Source organism: Toxorhynchites rutilus, chromosome 3, assembly GCF_029784135.1.
Source record: "Toxorhynchites rutilus septentrionalis strain SRP chromosome 3, ASM2978413v1, whole genome shotgun sequence".
NCBI lineage: Eukaryota > Metazoa > Arthropoda > Insecta > Diptera > Culicidae > Toxorhynchites > Toxorhynchites rutilus.
In genome coordinates, this window is record NC_073746.1 from 58,486,813 (window position 1) to 58,503,413 (window position 16,601).

Below are 16,601 nucleotides of genomic sequence, written 5' to 3' on the forward strand. Positions count from 1 at the left end.
GCCATTATAGTTGATGTTGAAATCTGATATCCCTAAGATGAATGTAATTGTAAAAGTTCAAAGGAAACATAATCAGTGCTTTTCAATCGATGATTTCACTATATTTCTCATTGAAATTATGTTGTTACAATCAACCGCCATATTTTTGAAACTTCTTGAATGGCGTTAAAGTTCCCTGTGGAATTTTTGCCGTCTCAACGTATGCATTAACTATCGTAATTTATTAATACTTAGTTGAGACTTTTTAAACCAAATAACACGCCTCTAGAATACGCGTGACCACAGTGCAAGTCGAAGGAAATTTCTTTGAGGAAAACTCCTTCAGCCAGAATGGAAATCGAACCCGAACACCCGGCATGATAATGTGAGACGTGACGTCAACACCAAACCACTGCTTGGACAGTGTTGGTTTTTGTTTTTCGTGGATGTTTCAAAAAGTTTTTATCAAGCAAGTAAGAGAAAAGAAATAAATATTGTTACACGTACAATGGTAATAAGTTAAAATTTGTCGAAGAAAGACATTGGGGGAAATAGCAGCTGCTGTAGCCACTCTACAGTGAAGAAAATCATAAACAAGTGGAAATACGAAGGAACCATGGAAAATCTCCCGGGTGAAGAACGCAAACGGATCCTATCTTCTGATGATGAACGAGTAATTCTGCGAACATTGCAATAGAACTCTAGAACAAACATTTCTAAATTGACTACCGAAGTAGCCGGCATCATTGGAAGACCTGTCAGTGCAGACACTGTCCGGAGAGCAGCATCCACGAACAATCTGGGAGGTTGTGTTGGCCGTGAAAAGTATTTCATCTTAAACTTTGAATAATTTAATCAATACAAATGATTATTAAGCCGACGGTAGTCTCACGTCAACCTTGCGGTTATATTAAAGTGACCAGATGGTCAGAGGTCTAACGCGGGACACAAAAAACAAACCGTTTTTTTTCCAAAATATATATTGACGTAGGACTACGTCTTTCATTTCTATACCGGGGTGTAAAATCAAAGTTTCGAAAACGAAAGCGTTACGCCGGAGACCGAGATTTTGAGCGTTAATAGCTCCTAAACAACTGAACGAACACTTCATTCGAAAGATAAAATGTCTACGCGTTCTATACTTGTTACTTTTTGATCCAAACACTTGTTTCAATAGTCTTAAAATTGCTTTCAAAACAGGCTATTGAAATCACCAATCGGTATATAAGCGAGCGGCGCTCGGAAATCCACTCAGTTCTAATTGAACAGCGATTGGAGCATGTTGTCGCTGTTGTGGTGAAGCTCTTCGTTTATCATGAAAGCGCGGATGAACGGTGTCACCAAGAGCCTGTTTGTGCACCTTAGGCCAGACATGAATCCATCAAGAGGAGAGTGATGCCACAAACGGTTCCCCGGGAAGATCTCGAAGCAGCCGCTACACACACACATACACGCGCGGAATTCTTTCCGTTTGGATGCCATTCAGCATCGAGAAAGATCCGGAAAATAATCTGCCAGTTCCTCTGGGAATTTAAAAATACATTCATGTGAAAGAGTTTATTTGAATGTTTTCTATCCATGTAACACTGTGATCAAATACATTTGGTTTTGTGATTTTTCAATCAATCGCAATTAACAGGATAGCTTCTGAAGATTATTCTTCCCCATCAGTAGGATATTTTCGTATCCAATATGGTATGCGCCCGCAATCGATTATTGCTCAGTCGCCGAAAGTTCCGAGCTCAGAGAGTTCATTCCCCTCTAGTTTGCCTTCCAAATTGCCATCGTAAACCACGCTTTCTCTCTATTCAATCACGCACAAAAAGCATACTTAAGCGATATTCTGGTGGTGAGACGCATTCATTTCTTTGTGTGGACACCGACTGGACAACATCGTTGCTGGACGAGCTGGACGGCGAGGGATCGAGTGCCTTTCTCAAGGCAAGAGGGTGGAGGTGGTAGCGCTGGAGTAGATTAGAGTTTTCAAAGGGCCTTTCTCAAGGCTAGAGACGAATGAACTGCTAAAGTTTAAAGTCTCTATAATACAATACCTTACCTTACCTGAGACGCATTCATTTTTCGTGAGGACATCAACAAGACAACATCGTTGCTGAGGATACTGGACGGCGAAGGATCGAGATCTGCCCTGAAACGCAAGCAGTTTGTTTGAAACTGTGAGGGAGCACAGAGAAGCCGATCCTTCAGGAGAAGAGAAGGTGACCATCGAAGCAGCCGCTACACACACACATACACGCACGGAATTCTTTCCGTTTGGATGCCATTCAGCATCGAGAAAGATCCGGAAAATAATCTGCCAGTTCCTCTGGGAATTTAAAATTACATTCATGTGAAAGAGTTTATTTTGATGTTTTCTATCCGTGTAACACTGTGACCAAATATGTTTCAATCAAGTGCTATTAACAGATGTTTATCGAGTTAGCATTAACCACTGGTGGGCTTCCAGTATCGAGGAAAATGTGCAAATATCTAATCGTTACTGAAAATAATCTGCCAGTTCCTCTGGGAATTTAAAATTACATTCATGTGAAAGAGTTTATTTGAATGTTTTCTATCCATGTAACACTGTGACCAAATACATTTGGTTTTGTGATTTTTCAATCAATCGCAATTAAAAGGATAGCTTCTGTAACCGTAATATGTAACCGATATACTCGCGGTCGGCTCGAGGTTAGTATTACAAGTGATCTCGTAATTGGGATGTTGCTGTCTCCAATGCTCTGTACGTGTGCCCGACACGGGATACTTCCTATTGGGATGCAGCTGACCCTTAATCAGCAACGCCCCCCTAGTCTGTACCTCATATCTAGCGTGGTGCGTCTTCTCGACTCGAGGAATCCAGGATAGAATGGTTACTAGCCGGCGCAATCATCAGCTCGTGTAGAGTTGTCATGAGCGGTACAATCTTTGGCTCTTGTTGCATCATCAGTGGACTGCACAACCGTCGGCCCGTGTATCTGTAACGTCTGCACAACGTTGACATCGGCGTTTCTGAGGAACAGGTATAGATGAAGCAGAAGATCAGGATCACGGCTACCTAAAATATCCCGGACGGGGATATCCGATTGTCTGCCTTGTGCTCTCAGTGCTCTAGAGAGCTGAGAGCGAGCAGCATGGAACCGGATACACGACCAGACAACATGCTCGATGTCGTGGTAGCCATCGCCACAATCACAAAGATTGTTTGCTGCGAGCCCAATGCGATAGAGATGCGCGTTTAGGTTGTAGTGATTGGACATGAGCCGAGATATCACGCGAATGAAATCACGACCTACATTCAATCCCTTAAACCAAGCACTCGTCGAAACCTTAGGGATAATCGTGTGTAACCAACGACCGAACTCATCTTCACTCCACATGCGCTGCCAACTAACGAGTGTGTCCTGACGAGGAATGTGAAAAAATTCATTATAGGCAATTTGCCTTTCAAAAAGTGTGCCTTCTGGAGCGCCTACCTTAGCTAGCGAGTCCGCTTTCTCATTCCTCGGAATCGAACAATGAGAGGGAACCCATGCTAAGGTAATCTTGAATAACCAAACCAAAACACTCAATAGATGTCTTATTCTTGTTAGGAAATAAGATGAGCGTTTATCAACTTTCATTGAGCGGATTGCCTCTATTGAGCTGAGACTGTCTGAAAAAATAAAATAATGGTCGATGGGCAGTGTTTCAATGATCCCTAGAGCATAGTATATCGCACCCATTTCTGCGACATACACGGAACAAGGATCTTTGAGTTTGAAAGAGGCACTGGAATTTTCATTGAAGATGCCGAAGCCAGTGGACCCGTTTATGAATGAACCGTCAGTGAAGAACATTTTATCAGATCCAACTTTCCCATATTTTTCCGAAAATATCGACGGAATAACATTGGAGCGTAGGTGGTCTGGTATTCCATGGATTTTTTGTCGCATGGACAGATCAAAAATGACAGAGGAATTGCAAAAGTATGGGAAGCAAACTTGGTTGGAGATGCCTGGTGAAGGGTGCACGTCGTGGGTAAGGTACTCATGGTATAAAGACATAAAACTTGACTGAGGAGTCAGTTGTAGTAGATTTTCGAAGTTTTCAATCACCAATGGATTCATGATCTTGCAACGGATGAGAAATCTGTAGGATAATTCTGTGAACCGAAGAGTAAGCGGGGGTACTCCTGCCAAAACTTCGAGACTTATCGTATGTGTCGAATGCAAACACCCCATGGCTATACGCAAGCAGCGATATTGTATCCTCTCCAGCTTGAGAATATGAATCCTGGCAGCTGATCGGGAGCAAAAACTGCCATATTCTAACACTGACAATATCGTTGTTTTGTACAACTGAATGAGGTCTCCTGGAAGGGCACCCCACCATGTTCCGGTTATTGTTTGGAGAAAATTGATTCTTTGCTGGCATTTCTGTTTCAAATACGCAATGTGTCTCCCCCAGGTACATTCAGAATCAAAATATACACCCAAGTATTTGAAAAACATAGAGTGTTGGATCGTTTTGCCGGATAGGTAAAGCTGGAATTGGGCGGGTTCGTGCTTCCTAGAAAAAACGACCATTTCAGTTTTCTCCGTAGAGAATTCGATACCCAGCTTGAGGGCCCACGTGAACAGATTGTTCATGGTATCTTGCAACGACTTTTGCAGAGCGACGGGATTAGTACCCGTGATGGAAATAACTCCATCGTCTGCAAGTTGTCTCAGCGTGCAGTCTCTAGTTAGACAATCATCCATATCATTGACGTAAAAACTGTACAAGAGGGGGCTTAGGCAGGAGCCTTGCGGTAGGCCCATAAAACTGTAACGAGAAGATTTTGAGTTGCCATGAGAGAAATTCATGTGCTTTTCTGACAGTAAATTGTACAGGAAATTATTCAGAATTGGTGAGAGTCCACGATTATGAAGCTTCTCTGAGAGAATTTCCATGGAAACTGAATCAAATGCCCCTTTGATATCGAGGAAAACGGAAGCCATTTGTTCTTTGCGAGCAAACGCGATTTGGATTTCAGAAGATAGCAGCGCGAGACAATCATTCGTCCCTTTACCTCGGCGGAAGCCAAACTGCGTATTTGACAGCAAATTGTTCGTTTCGACCCACTTGTCCAAACGAAGTAGAATCATTTTCTCTAACAATTTGCGAATACAGGATAACATTGCAATCGGCCTATACGAGTTGTGATCGCAAGCCGGCTTGTTGGGTTTTCGTATGGCTATCACTCTCACTTGTCAACAGTCATGCGAGACAATATTCAGCTCCAGAAACTTGTTGAACAAGTTCAGCAAACGCTGTTTTGCCAAGTCGGGAAGATTCTTCAACAAGTTGAATTTAATCTTGTCCGACCCCGGAGCTGAATTGTTACATGAGAGGAGGGCAATTGAGAATTCTACCATCGAAAAATTCTCATAATCGCATTGGAGCGGAATATCGCGTACGACGCTTTGTGCAGGAACAGAATCGGGACAAACCTTCCTTGCAAATTTGAAAATCCAACGGTCAGAGTATTTCTCACTTTCATTGGTATGGTTCCAGCCACGCATTCTCCTAGCCGTATTCCAAAGAGTACTCATAGCGGTCTCCCTTGACAAGTTATGTATATACGTTTTGTGAACATAAACCATAGTTTAGCGAGTCTAAACTGATCAGTATTATTTCTTTTTGAGTATCGGCACTTATTTGTGATTTTTCGGTGGTTTAAATTTTGTTTACGCCCGAAAATCACTCGCTCAATCAGAGCATTTTCGCCTGGCAAGCACGATTCAAATTCTACAATTTTCTTCAAATTACCGAATGAAATGGTCGAAAATTCCAATTCATTTTTCATCGATTTTAGTGTTAACGTAAGCATTCAAAAAATGGACTAATTACGGATGGCGATGAAAGATAATTTATAGGAACAAATTTTCTTTAAATCTTACGTTTATTAAGTCTACAACAAAAATGATTCAAGGCTGTTGATTCGCTGCAGCAGCACTGTCAAGCAACTGATTTTTCCATACTGCAAGCTCCATCCCACAGCGAAAGTGTTGGACATCCTGTGGGCCTTTGTGTCCGCCAGATATAGCCGATCTGGTATTTACAATACCATCTCTTTGCCGCTCCTTAAGCCGGGAGATCGAAGCAACCGGCCAAACGGTGGAGAAGCATCTGGCCAAAATGGACCTTTTTATGCGGAAGCGTCAGTCGAGACCGGCCGTATCTGAGCAGCAGGCAATCACCCAGAAGGAGTAGCTTGAAGTGCGGGGGAAAAATAAATAGAGAGACAGACGATCACCAAAGCCACGAAAAGGTAAAATAACAGGCCGATATACATCTTTTCATCGGCCATGGTTCAGGTTCCGGTCAACTTCCGTAAGACCGCCCAGCGCTTCATTTACGATACTTCATCAAACAACTCTGCCTCTTCCTGTCGAGTATACATTAGTAATTCCGGCTTATTTGAAACGTTAGGCCCTGACCGAGCTAGGGGACCAAAGATGAACTTTTCGTCTGACTTACGTTGGTCCCTGCGGATCAATAGGGGACTTTTATAAAAAACATTTTCCAATTTTGTTGCTGTCGCTTCCAGTTGACACTCTCTAAACAAAAAGCCCAATGTCGGTGCGATGAAACCAGCTCAACATATTAATCTATGGATGTATTAGAAGCGCTCTTGAACAGTGCCAAATAAAAGTTTTTTTTGAGGTTCATCCATTTAAGAAAATCAACATGATCAAATTGTGATATTGAAATATATTGATATCGCGGGACATTTTTGTTTCTTTTGCCAAATGCGGGACGTTTCGCGGGACGGAATCTAACGTGGGACATTTTGTTGAAATGCGGGACTGTCCCGCGGAACTCTTGGTCAGTTTAGGTTATATCATAGATAGAACCCACCATTTTTTAAATTTATATTTTCACATGCGACGGACCTACTGGAGTACAGGGTGACTCAAAAGTCATGAAACTCAATGAACTTGAAGCAGTATTCTAGTTTAGAAATTTGAAAAAAATCAATTTTTTTTCTTCATATTTATGTAATTGAGGCATTCAAGAGTATACCCTTGAAAGGATTTATAGAAAAGGCTATTGTTTACCTAGCTAAAGCAATATCAGTGATGCGGTATCTAATCTGCTACGGCCATAACAATGATCTCCAAACGCGTGTTTCTCGAAACTAGTTTTTTCAAACTGGCGTACACAATATCTCAAGTTCTACTGAACCGATTCGTCTCAAATTTATATAGATACTAGTTGACCCGGCAAACGTTATTCCACCAAATAATTTATTTCCAGTGAATATTTTGGTGATTGAATAAACAATAACTAATATATTCTAAGTTTGCTTGAATGGTTTTACGTTTTTGATCCATTCATTGGTGAAGATCAAACGAATATATGGCGATAAGAGCTATGACATACAGCGGAATTGAGCGCTTTAAACGATAACAATAAAAAAAATCAAATCATTCAAACCACCTTATTTCAATGTATTGACGTAGGACTACGTCTTTTTTCTTTTTTTTCTATACCGGGGTGTAAAATCAAAGTTTCGAAAACGAAAGCGTTACGCCGGAGACCGAGATTTTTAGCGTTAATAGCTCCTAAACAACTGAACGAAATGGTATGATAAACACTTCATTCGAAAGATAAAATGTCTACGCGTTCTATACTTGTTACTTTTTGATCCAAAAACTTGTTTCAATAGTCTTAAAATTGCTTTCAAAACAGGCTATTGAAATCACCAATCGGTATATAAGCGAGCGCCGCTCGGAAATCCACTCAGTTCTAATTGAACAGCGATTGGAGCATGTTGTCGCTGTTGTGGTGAAGCTCTCCATTTATCATGAAAGCGCGGATGAATGGTGTCACCAAGAGCCTGTTTGTGCACCTTAGGCCAGAAGGGAATCAATCAGGAGGAGAGTGATGCCACAAACGGTTCTCCGGGAAGACATCGCTACATACACATACATGCGCAGAATTCTTTCCGTTTGGATGCCATTCAGCATCGAGAAAGTTCCGGAAAGATCTAATCATTGCTGGAAAATAATCTGCCAGTTCCTCTGGGAATTTAAAAATACATTCATGTGAAAGAGTTTGTTTGAATGTTTTCTATCCATGTAACACTGTGACCAAATACATTTGGTTTTGTGATTTTTCAATCAATCGCAATTAACAGGATAGCTTCTGAAGATTATTCTTCCCCATCAGTAGGATATTTCCGTATCCAATATTGTATGCGCCCGCAATCGATTATTGCTCAGTTGCCGAAAGTTTCGAGCTCAGAGAGTTCATTCCCCTCTAGTTTGCCTTCCAAATTGCCATCGTAAACCACACCTTCTCTCGATTCAATCACACACAAAAAGCATACTTAAGCGATATTCTGGTGGTGAGACACATTCATTTTTCGTGAGGACATCGACAAGACAACATTGTTGCTGAGGGTTCTGGACAGCGAAGGTTCGAAATCTGCCCTGAAACGCAAGCAGTTTGTTTGAAACTGTGAGGGAGCACAGAGAAGTCGATCCTTCAGGAGAAGAGAAGGTGACCATCGAAGCAGCCGCTACATACACACATACACGCACGGAATTCTTTCCGTTTGGATGCCATTCAGCATCGAGAAAGATCCGGAAAATAATCTGCCAGTTCCTCTGGGAATTTAAAAATACATTCATGTGAAAGAGTTTATTTTAATGTTTTCTATCCATGTAACACTGTGACCAAATATGTTCAATCAAGTGCTATTAACAGGTGGTTATCGAATTAGCATTAACCACTGGTGGGCTTCCAGTATCGAGAAAAATGTGGAAACATCTAATCGTTGCTGGAAAATAATCTGCCAGTTCCCCTTGGAATTGAAAATTACATTCAAGCGAAAGAGTTTATTTTATGTTTTCTATCCATAAAATATCCATATAATACATTTGGGTTTGTGATTTGTCAATCAAGTACAGTTAGCAGGAAAGCTTCTGAAGATTGTTCTTCAGAACAAGGTTTTTCGTATCCTATATTGGATGCATAAAACCTTGTGTCCCAACGTAACGCTCTCGGTCTCGAAGTCCCCCAAATATTCATTTATTCATTCAGAATGGATTTAGATTCAACTTCAAACAAATGATCTTTAAATCAACGATAGTCCTACGTCACCTTTGCGGTTATACCATAGATATAACCCACTTCCTGTATTTCATTTACGCAACTGGTGTGTTTGATGTAAAGTGTTAATGTGTAGATAAGTAAAAAATGAATAATGATAATAAGTAAAATGTGAAGTGAAAGAAAGTAATATATTTTTGTCTTAAAGTAGAAAATGAAATAAAGAAAATTAATATTAAATTTGTTTAATTACGGTCTCGTTAGTGTAAATAGGCTCTCTGAATGGACAAATTGGACATGACTGTTGGGTTCCGTTCATGAATTGTGGACCAAAGATATGGCAGACAGATTTTTGCTGATCTATCAGCCAATTTGTTGACGCATTATTCAATTGAATTGAGAAGTAGTCACATCGATATTCTGAATTTAAAACACAGTCATATTGCTTCCCTTTTTCACGGACTTTTATTTGTATTTAGTACTTTTCGCCGAACAGCGAAACTCAACATTAATATGAACATTAAATTTTTTGCTCAGCTGAGGCGAATATAGTACTACCTAACGATTTCCAGTCCGTCAACGTCTGCGTTACTGATATTTGTCAATGGTTGTCCGTTTCTTCTTTTTTTTTTATATTGGATCTACCCTTGTGCTCGTGTTTTCCATCTGCAATGCAAGGCGGTAAAAGCTTCAGATCACCGCATGGGCCATGAACCATGATTCGATTGGTCTGAAAGTAGATCGGATTCCACGATTCGAACGAAATCGACTTTTGCACTCTGAAATCTGTTCGACTCAAATTTAATCGATCTATGGAAATATGGCAACCTTGCCTTGATGAAATATAGAAGTTGTGGAGCAATTTACTCTCTATAAGATTAGCAGACCGAAAGCAATTTTAAATTGTTAACATTTGAATGAAGATTATTACATCGTTTTATTTGAATACTTAGATGACATAGTCCTGACCCTAACTCAACTTTTTTTTTGCTTTAGTTTTTAACTACATTTCCGTAAAAAAATTATAAAATATATCAGACACACTTTTTGTACACGATTTTTACTAACTTGCAAAAAATGTGTTACTGTGTTGAATACAAAACATATTTGAAAGAGTATAACTAATTTCCATCAATATTTCTCGTTTTAAAAACGTTCCACCCGAAAATCCGTTTCTATTTTTACAGAAATAGAACACGAAGCTCAATTTCGTCTATGTCAAATTGCCATAATGCATGGCAATTCATTGTACTTATTCGATAAGGTTTCCAGTACCTCGTCGATGCTCCTAGCTTTAGACGAATTGAGCTGACTTCAGCATGTGTGAGTGAAAGTTCGATGAAGCGTACGTAGCGCCATTTGTCATTCAACAACGAAAATAAATTCATCCTGTTGGAAAATAGAGAGCCGGTTTTTTTTATTTGAATATTGTGTTCACAAAAAACAACTAAAATAGCGAAATGAAAAATAAAAAAAATGGGACGGGATTAAAAGGATGAAAATTTGGGCTATCATTTTTTTCTGAGACCAAATTTATAAAAAAAACAAAAAAAATTATTGAATTTATTTTGAAAAATGGATTTTTTTACATAGTTTCACCCTAATCGGTATTAAATATACGGTAATCGGTATCCTAGTGGTATGTAATATAGTTTACGACCTATTTTCATGCCTAATAAACGTTTTGTGCATAATTTCTTCGGTCGAGCCGTTTCGGAGGAGCTCGGCCACGAACATCGTGACACGAGATTTTTTTATATATATAAGGACAACCTCTAAAAAATGTTACTTTTTAAATTTTACTATTTTAAAAAATCAGGAAACGTAAGAAAGAACGTTTTGAACCGCATTTTGTTTTTCAAACGGACGCTATTTTGTCAAAAAAGGATGTTTTTGACTTGTCCGAGGTTCACGCGATTGTGGCATCTTTACTGATTCAGAATCTGTTCGATTTTTTTTACGTAGAACTACGTCTTTCTGGAAGGGTGCCAAATCAGAAAACAGAAATCCCAGATCCCAGTAGGAAAATGTTATTGTTGCATGGTGTGGGGCTCGATCCCACCTCAAGAGGAATATAGGAGCAATGGTGTCTATAATTCGTGATCGATATCTGAGTGGGAAGAAGAAAATCTGGTGCGATTTGGCCGCGTAGTTCAATTGCAAAGTGAGGACGGAACCAAATAATCGAAAAGCGCTGAAAGCTTTCGACAACTCTCTTCAGTGTTCAAATTCCAAATGAAAAATTTTACTACTGTAGTGGTAAAAATAACTAAAAGTTATTTAAAAAACTTCGATGCATTCTAAAATAATATCCGAAGTGAAAAACAAGCGGATTGAATAATATAATTCCGTGGTTCTACGTCGAAAATGCGGTCGTGTCCTAGATACAACCCCTTACGATTTTTTGTTTCAGATAACCAGATGAGTTGGAATCGTGTACGCCATGGCACAGCTTTATCTGAACCCTCTCACTTCATCAGCTCTTAATTGAGGGGCTCAATGCAAGGGGTGTAAGTGACTTGATCGTTTTCTCTTCATCAACTTTTTATTTAGTTAATAACTCAACTGCAAAAACTTTTCAATTTAAGTTTGCTATGGAACCCGATAAATGAGGTTCTGACCTATTTTCCACGTTGGTAAATACAGCTGAGAATGTATTTGCAGCTAAGTTATGACCCAAAGAGAGAGTCGATGTAGAGAAATCGATCAAATCACTTACACCCCTTTCATTCTAAGCTCTTCAATTATACTAGTTATGAATACTTTTCTCCGTTCAACCTTTGTTTTATGATTGAAAGATAGATGGACAAATAATGATATAATGGATGGTACTTCTTTGTTTTATTTTTACGGAGCTGGAAAAAACGTCCGAATTTCGGGTCCCTACACTAGAATATCCCCTTTAGGTGAGTATCAATAGTTATACCACCAAACAAGCAGGTGGCCACCTTGCCCCCAGTGACCAATTTGCCTTCACTACCCCTACACAAAAATAATTTATCAGAAGAAATAAGGTAGCTAGTGTAAAATAGTGCATTTTATTTCAAGTGGGTGGAACTATGCTGGTTGGTGTAAGGGAGCTTTACGGTACATAATTTTGAACACACAATCGTTAAAATTTTACATCACTTTCATCTTTTCCTTCCATGGTACAATTTCCATCGCTCTGATAGTAGAACTTTCAAATAACCAATCTTTCACTCTGTTGGCGATCCAAAATGACACCGCTAGCACCGAAAAATACTGCACCCAGAACTGAGCAACCATTTGCCATATCGAGGAGTTATAAAGCAACGCCGTGTGTCTGCTATCTTCTCTCCCAATCAGCACTTCGACGCTTATTGTGATCTCCCCGGAACCATCCCGTTTCCAGTGGATTTTCCGCTGGCCAAGATGAAAATGGGCCGCGTTAGAGGATTCAATTTTGTTTTGTATCGATTCCGGGAGGAAATCTTCCACCGATGTAAAATTTTCGTTCGGAAAGTAATTGTGACTGAAGTGGGTTTTGATGTTTCGCATGAAAAACGGACACTGGAGAGAAACCATCTGACTGGCTTCCAGGTGACCAGCGTGGTGAATTGTTCCTGACGTGAACGGAGCCACGGGTGGAGAGAGCTTGTTTAGAGATATAAACGTTGGAATTAAGAATCGGCAATTACTCTGTGAATGGAAAACATTTTAACTGATTGGTGATGGATTTCCATTAAATTATTTACCTCTAGACTTGTTTCCAGGAAGAAATATAAAGAATAAAATGCCAACCCAAGAGAATCATCCGGCAGATTAAAGCTAACAGACGCTTTGAGTATATCGGTTTTTCCATCCACGTTGCTATCATGTTCTGTTACCTACAATTGATCCAAATTTGATTTCATCGCGTCAATAACGTCAGGGAGTTGCCTTACCTTTATCGAAGTGCATTCCTGGCGTTCTTCGGTAAGCGCATTGTATGATTCAAATGAGCTACACGTAATGATCTCATTGCTTCCCTCGAGACGATTCATTTCCGCCAGGAATAAATAGCGATAAGTGAATTGCACGTCAGGTTGTTCATACACAAGGCGGTATCGATCCCAGAGAGCACCAGGATTAATGAATTTCAGAACACAATAGGGAAGGATGAATGAAAGTAAAACTACGGTGGCGATGAAAAAAGTTGAAAATGAGCAAATGCGGTTCCGATACTCAATATAAATTACTTTTCTATGGAGAATGAAAAGTTTCATTTCGAAACTGTGCTAATATGACAGTACAGACTGAAGAAATAAACATTTCCGTTTGTTTGCTTTATTTCGTAGCTATAGCAACCCATGTTGGTTTGTGTCCTCTGACACAACACTGGAAGCAACGAGAATTGATATGATCAATTTCACTGTTATGGTTATTGAGTTATAAGGAATTTTAACAGACGGTTATTCATCCCTGAAAGAGGTTTTCGTCCGTGAGTAAGCATCTTCAGTGGCTCCCATGGCCGAGTGGCTAGCATCACAAATGTCGTGGCATCAAGCTCGGATCTCTAGGGGGAGAGGGCGGATTGCTTGTTTCGTTCTTCCGGTCTTAAAGGGTACACACGTATTATCCAACTTGTCACTCATTCATAGTGTTTATTGGGTCATTCAAAAGTATCCCCGTTATTTGTTATTAGTCATTTATTACCGGACGAATTATTCGTACCACAAAAATCCCACAAAATCCTTGATAAAAAATACCCCATACCTTTGGTATTTGGCAAACACGAGTAAAATTTACATATTTACTGTACACATTACCAACCGTATGTAAAATTAATTTCGGATGAAATACATCCCTACCAACGATTGGTACATTGAATTGGTAACTTTGCGGATAGCACCAATTCATAAAGAAAAATTATTTTCAATAATTTTCAAACATGTTTAAGGTATATGTAAAAATCACGTTGAATCGACGACTTATACTGCCGGTTTGACATTTTATTTCACTATTTTTATCGCGTAATATGCACGAATAATTCGTCCGTCAAAACATGATTAATAATTGGCAATATTTACTAAAAAAAAATCGTCAATATACCATTTTTTCTGAGAGTGTGTAGGTGCGAGTTTATTAGATAGATTATAAGAAACAATAAAGAAAAAAAAAAGGAGGTTATGTTCAAGACACGACCGCATTGTTGACGTAGAACTACGCTGTAGTTTAATTCAAGTCGCTTGTTTATAACTGCGGATATTATTTTATAAAGCTACGAAAATTTTGAAATAACCATTCTACCATTATGATCAAGATAAGCGAAAATGCAATCCTAGTTGAAAGCAGTTTTGAGACTGGCACGCAAGCCCAAATAAGTTGATATTCCCCAAATAAACTTTTGGTGCACAACCCTTACACCTGCTTCACCATAGCGTCAGTTCAATGCATTGATGACAGAAAACAAACAATGTTAACTGCTTCCAAAAAGGCTGAATATTTGCCTCAGCAGAGAATCATTACCAATACCCTAGCGTAAATATTTCCCTCCCGCTATCTCCCCTCCTTGTTTAAATTTATCATCACGACTGCATAATTTGCAACACCACACAATCGTCAATCATAGCATAAAAAATTAGGCAATTGTTGCATCATTACAGGGCCAATGCACACGGGAGCAGTTAAAAATGGGGTTTCAGCGTAGCGAAGATGCACTATTTTTACGTACGAGTTATGAAGCACGCACGTACGCATACAAATATCCACGATGGCTTGAAGCAGCTAAATATGCACACACTTATCTCCGTTTCGCGCTCTTTTCAACAGAAGCCCTTTCTGTTAATATTGCCAATCTGATTAGCTTAGCTGTCATCCTTTGTGGAGAGTGTTTCTCTACCGTCTAGCGAAACAAAATCACTGACAAAATTCCAGAACATTTATTTTCTTGGTGGGCTGACGATAGCCTAGCTTGATGATCCCCCACACAATTGTGTAGCTCAAAGCTTTAATGCAATGGCGTCAGTTTGATGCAATGATTGCAATGCCAGAGACATCAGCGAGTGAGTAATTTGGTCGCGTCCACAGCTCAATCCGAAACGAAGACATATGATGACGCAAAACAAGGAAGAATTTTGCTTTGAATACAGAATGATACTGAAAGTTTGTCTTCCTTCCTTGCTTGAGACTTTGAACTTCTTCAGTTCATTCGTCTCTAACCTTCTGAAAAGGCCATAGGAAAACTTTACTTTATTCATAATATTACTCCTCCGCCCCCATTGCCTTGAAAAAGGCATTCGATCCCACGCCGTCCAGCTCGACCAGCAACAATGTTGTTCAGTAGATTTACTCACGAAGAATGAAAGTTTGCCACAGCGAGATCCACTGTTTATACTCTGAGCAAATATTCCCCTTCGTTCTTCTTTTTTTTCCTATGTCCCTATGTTATGATTTCCCCTTCGTTGCTCGTCGATAAGTTGCTCGTTATTGATAGCTCTGTTCGGGGAAGCACACAAATGGACAGAACAAATGTATGAGGAAATGGGAATTTTTATCAATTTAAACCATATACAGACTATGGGATTGTAATATAGAGCATATCAAACAAATCTTTGGGAATTTCCGATTCGTTTGGTATGTAAATCGCCAAAATCCGTTCGCGGCGAAAATAGTTATTTACGTTTACTTTATTTCATAAAAACTTGACCTGTTTTCTGATTTGGCACCCTTAATGAAAGACGTAGTTCTACATAAAAAAAAGTCAAAATTGATCATATTGGTATTGTTTTCCATCATGACAACGCATCACCTTTGATGACGTGTCAGAAATTAGAAATGTTAGGTTGAGAAGTTTTGATGCCCCCAGTTTATAGCAGAAGTTGCACTGTCTGACTATTCCTTCGATCCCTGCAGAATTCTCTATAGTGTGCAGTGTGACTTACAGTTTGTGGTTTCACGTTCAACTATCGACCCCCTTTTATTTTTCCATTTTTCTTTTCAGAACCTCCAGTGAAGATGTGTCTGCGAAGTTTGCTATTCCTATTGGAAGATCCTTCATTGGACTCTTTCCTATGTTCTGGCTTGATCCATTCAATTCCCTTCATTAATTCTTTTAATTATTTCTTGAAAATATTTATAGAAGGGCGCCTAACAACGCTCCCAAAAACACAATTTTCCAAAGAAACAATCCACAGATTATGCTATGCGTAATTTTCGGCAACAACAACAAATTTTCATCTTCAATTTTTTACCGAAAAACACAGCTTTCAATTCTAATTGAACCTAATGAAGCATTTTTTTTAGATTTGGTTCATTATGACTGAATAATTCCAAAATATTTCTCAATCAATCAACACTTGTGAGTCAATGTGTGCCATTTTGTTATGAAGATTAGAGTGAGAACGGCTGTTAGGTTGTAGCTGCATACACATTTGGTTGCCTTCAGTATAAAAGTCTCTGCCATCTATTAGAGGCATGAATATGATTGCACGGCAAACATTTAAAAGCATAAGCTTTCCATTTTCGATCATCTTAGACACTATTCGTCAATAGAATAATCAAATTCGAATACATTGGGATTAGCTTCCCACTAAACTTAT

At 39.3% G+C, this 16,601-nt stretch overlaps 1 protein-coding gene across 3 annotated transcripts; it reads right to left on the reverse strand.

Annotated features, from left to right (window-relative positions):
• Positions 1-11,743: 11,743 nt before the first annotated feature.
• Positions 11,744-14,390, reverse strand: LOC129777614 (uncharacterized). Of its 3 annotated transcripts, none has more exons than XM_055783986.1 (4): positions 13,471-14,390; positions 12,966-13,398; positions 12,777-12,908; positions 11,744-12,720 (listed from the first exon to the last, which is right to left on the reverse strand). In XM_055783986.1, the coding sequence occupies exons 2-4, from the start codon at positions 13,284-13,286 to the stop codon at positions 12,181-12,183; spliced, it is 993 nt and encodes a 330-aa protein (XP_055639961.1). In that variant the 5' UTR covers positions 13,287-13,398; positions 13,471-14,390; the 3' UTR covers positions 11,744-12,180. The 3 variants fall into 3 exon arrangements, with proteins under 3 accessions (XP_055639961.1, XP_055639960.1, XP_055639962.1); XM_055783987.1 differs by having other exon boundaries at positions 11,746-12,720; positions 12,966-13,195; positions 13,260-14,387; XM_055783985.1 differs by having other exon boundaries at positions 12,966-14,390.
• Positions 14,391-16,601: the final 2,211 nt, after the last annotated feature.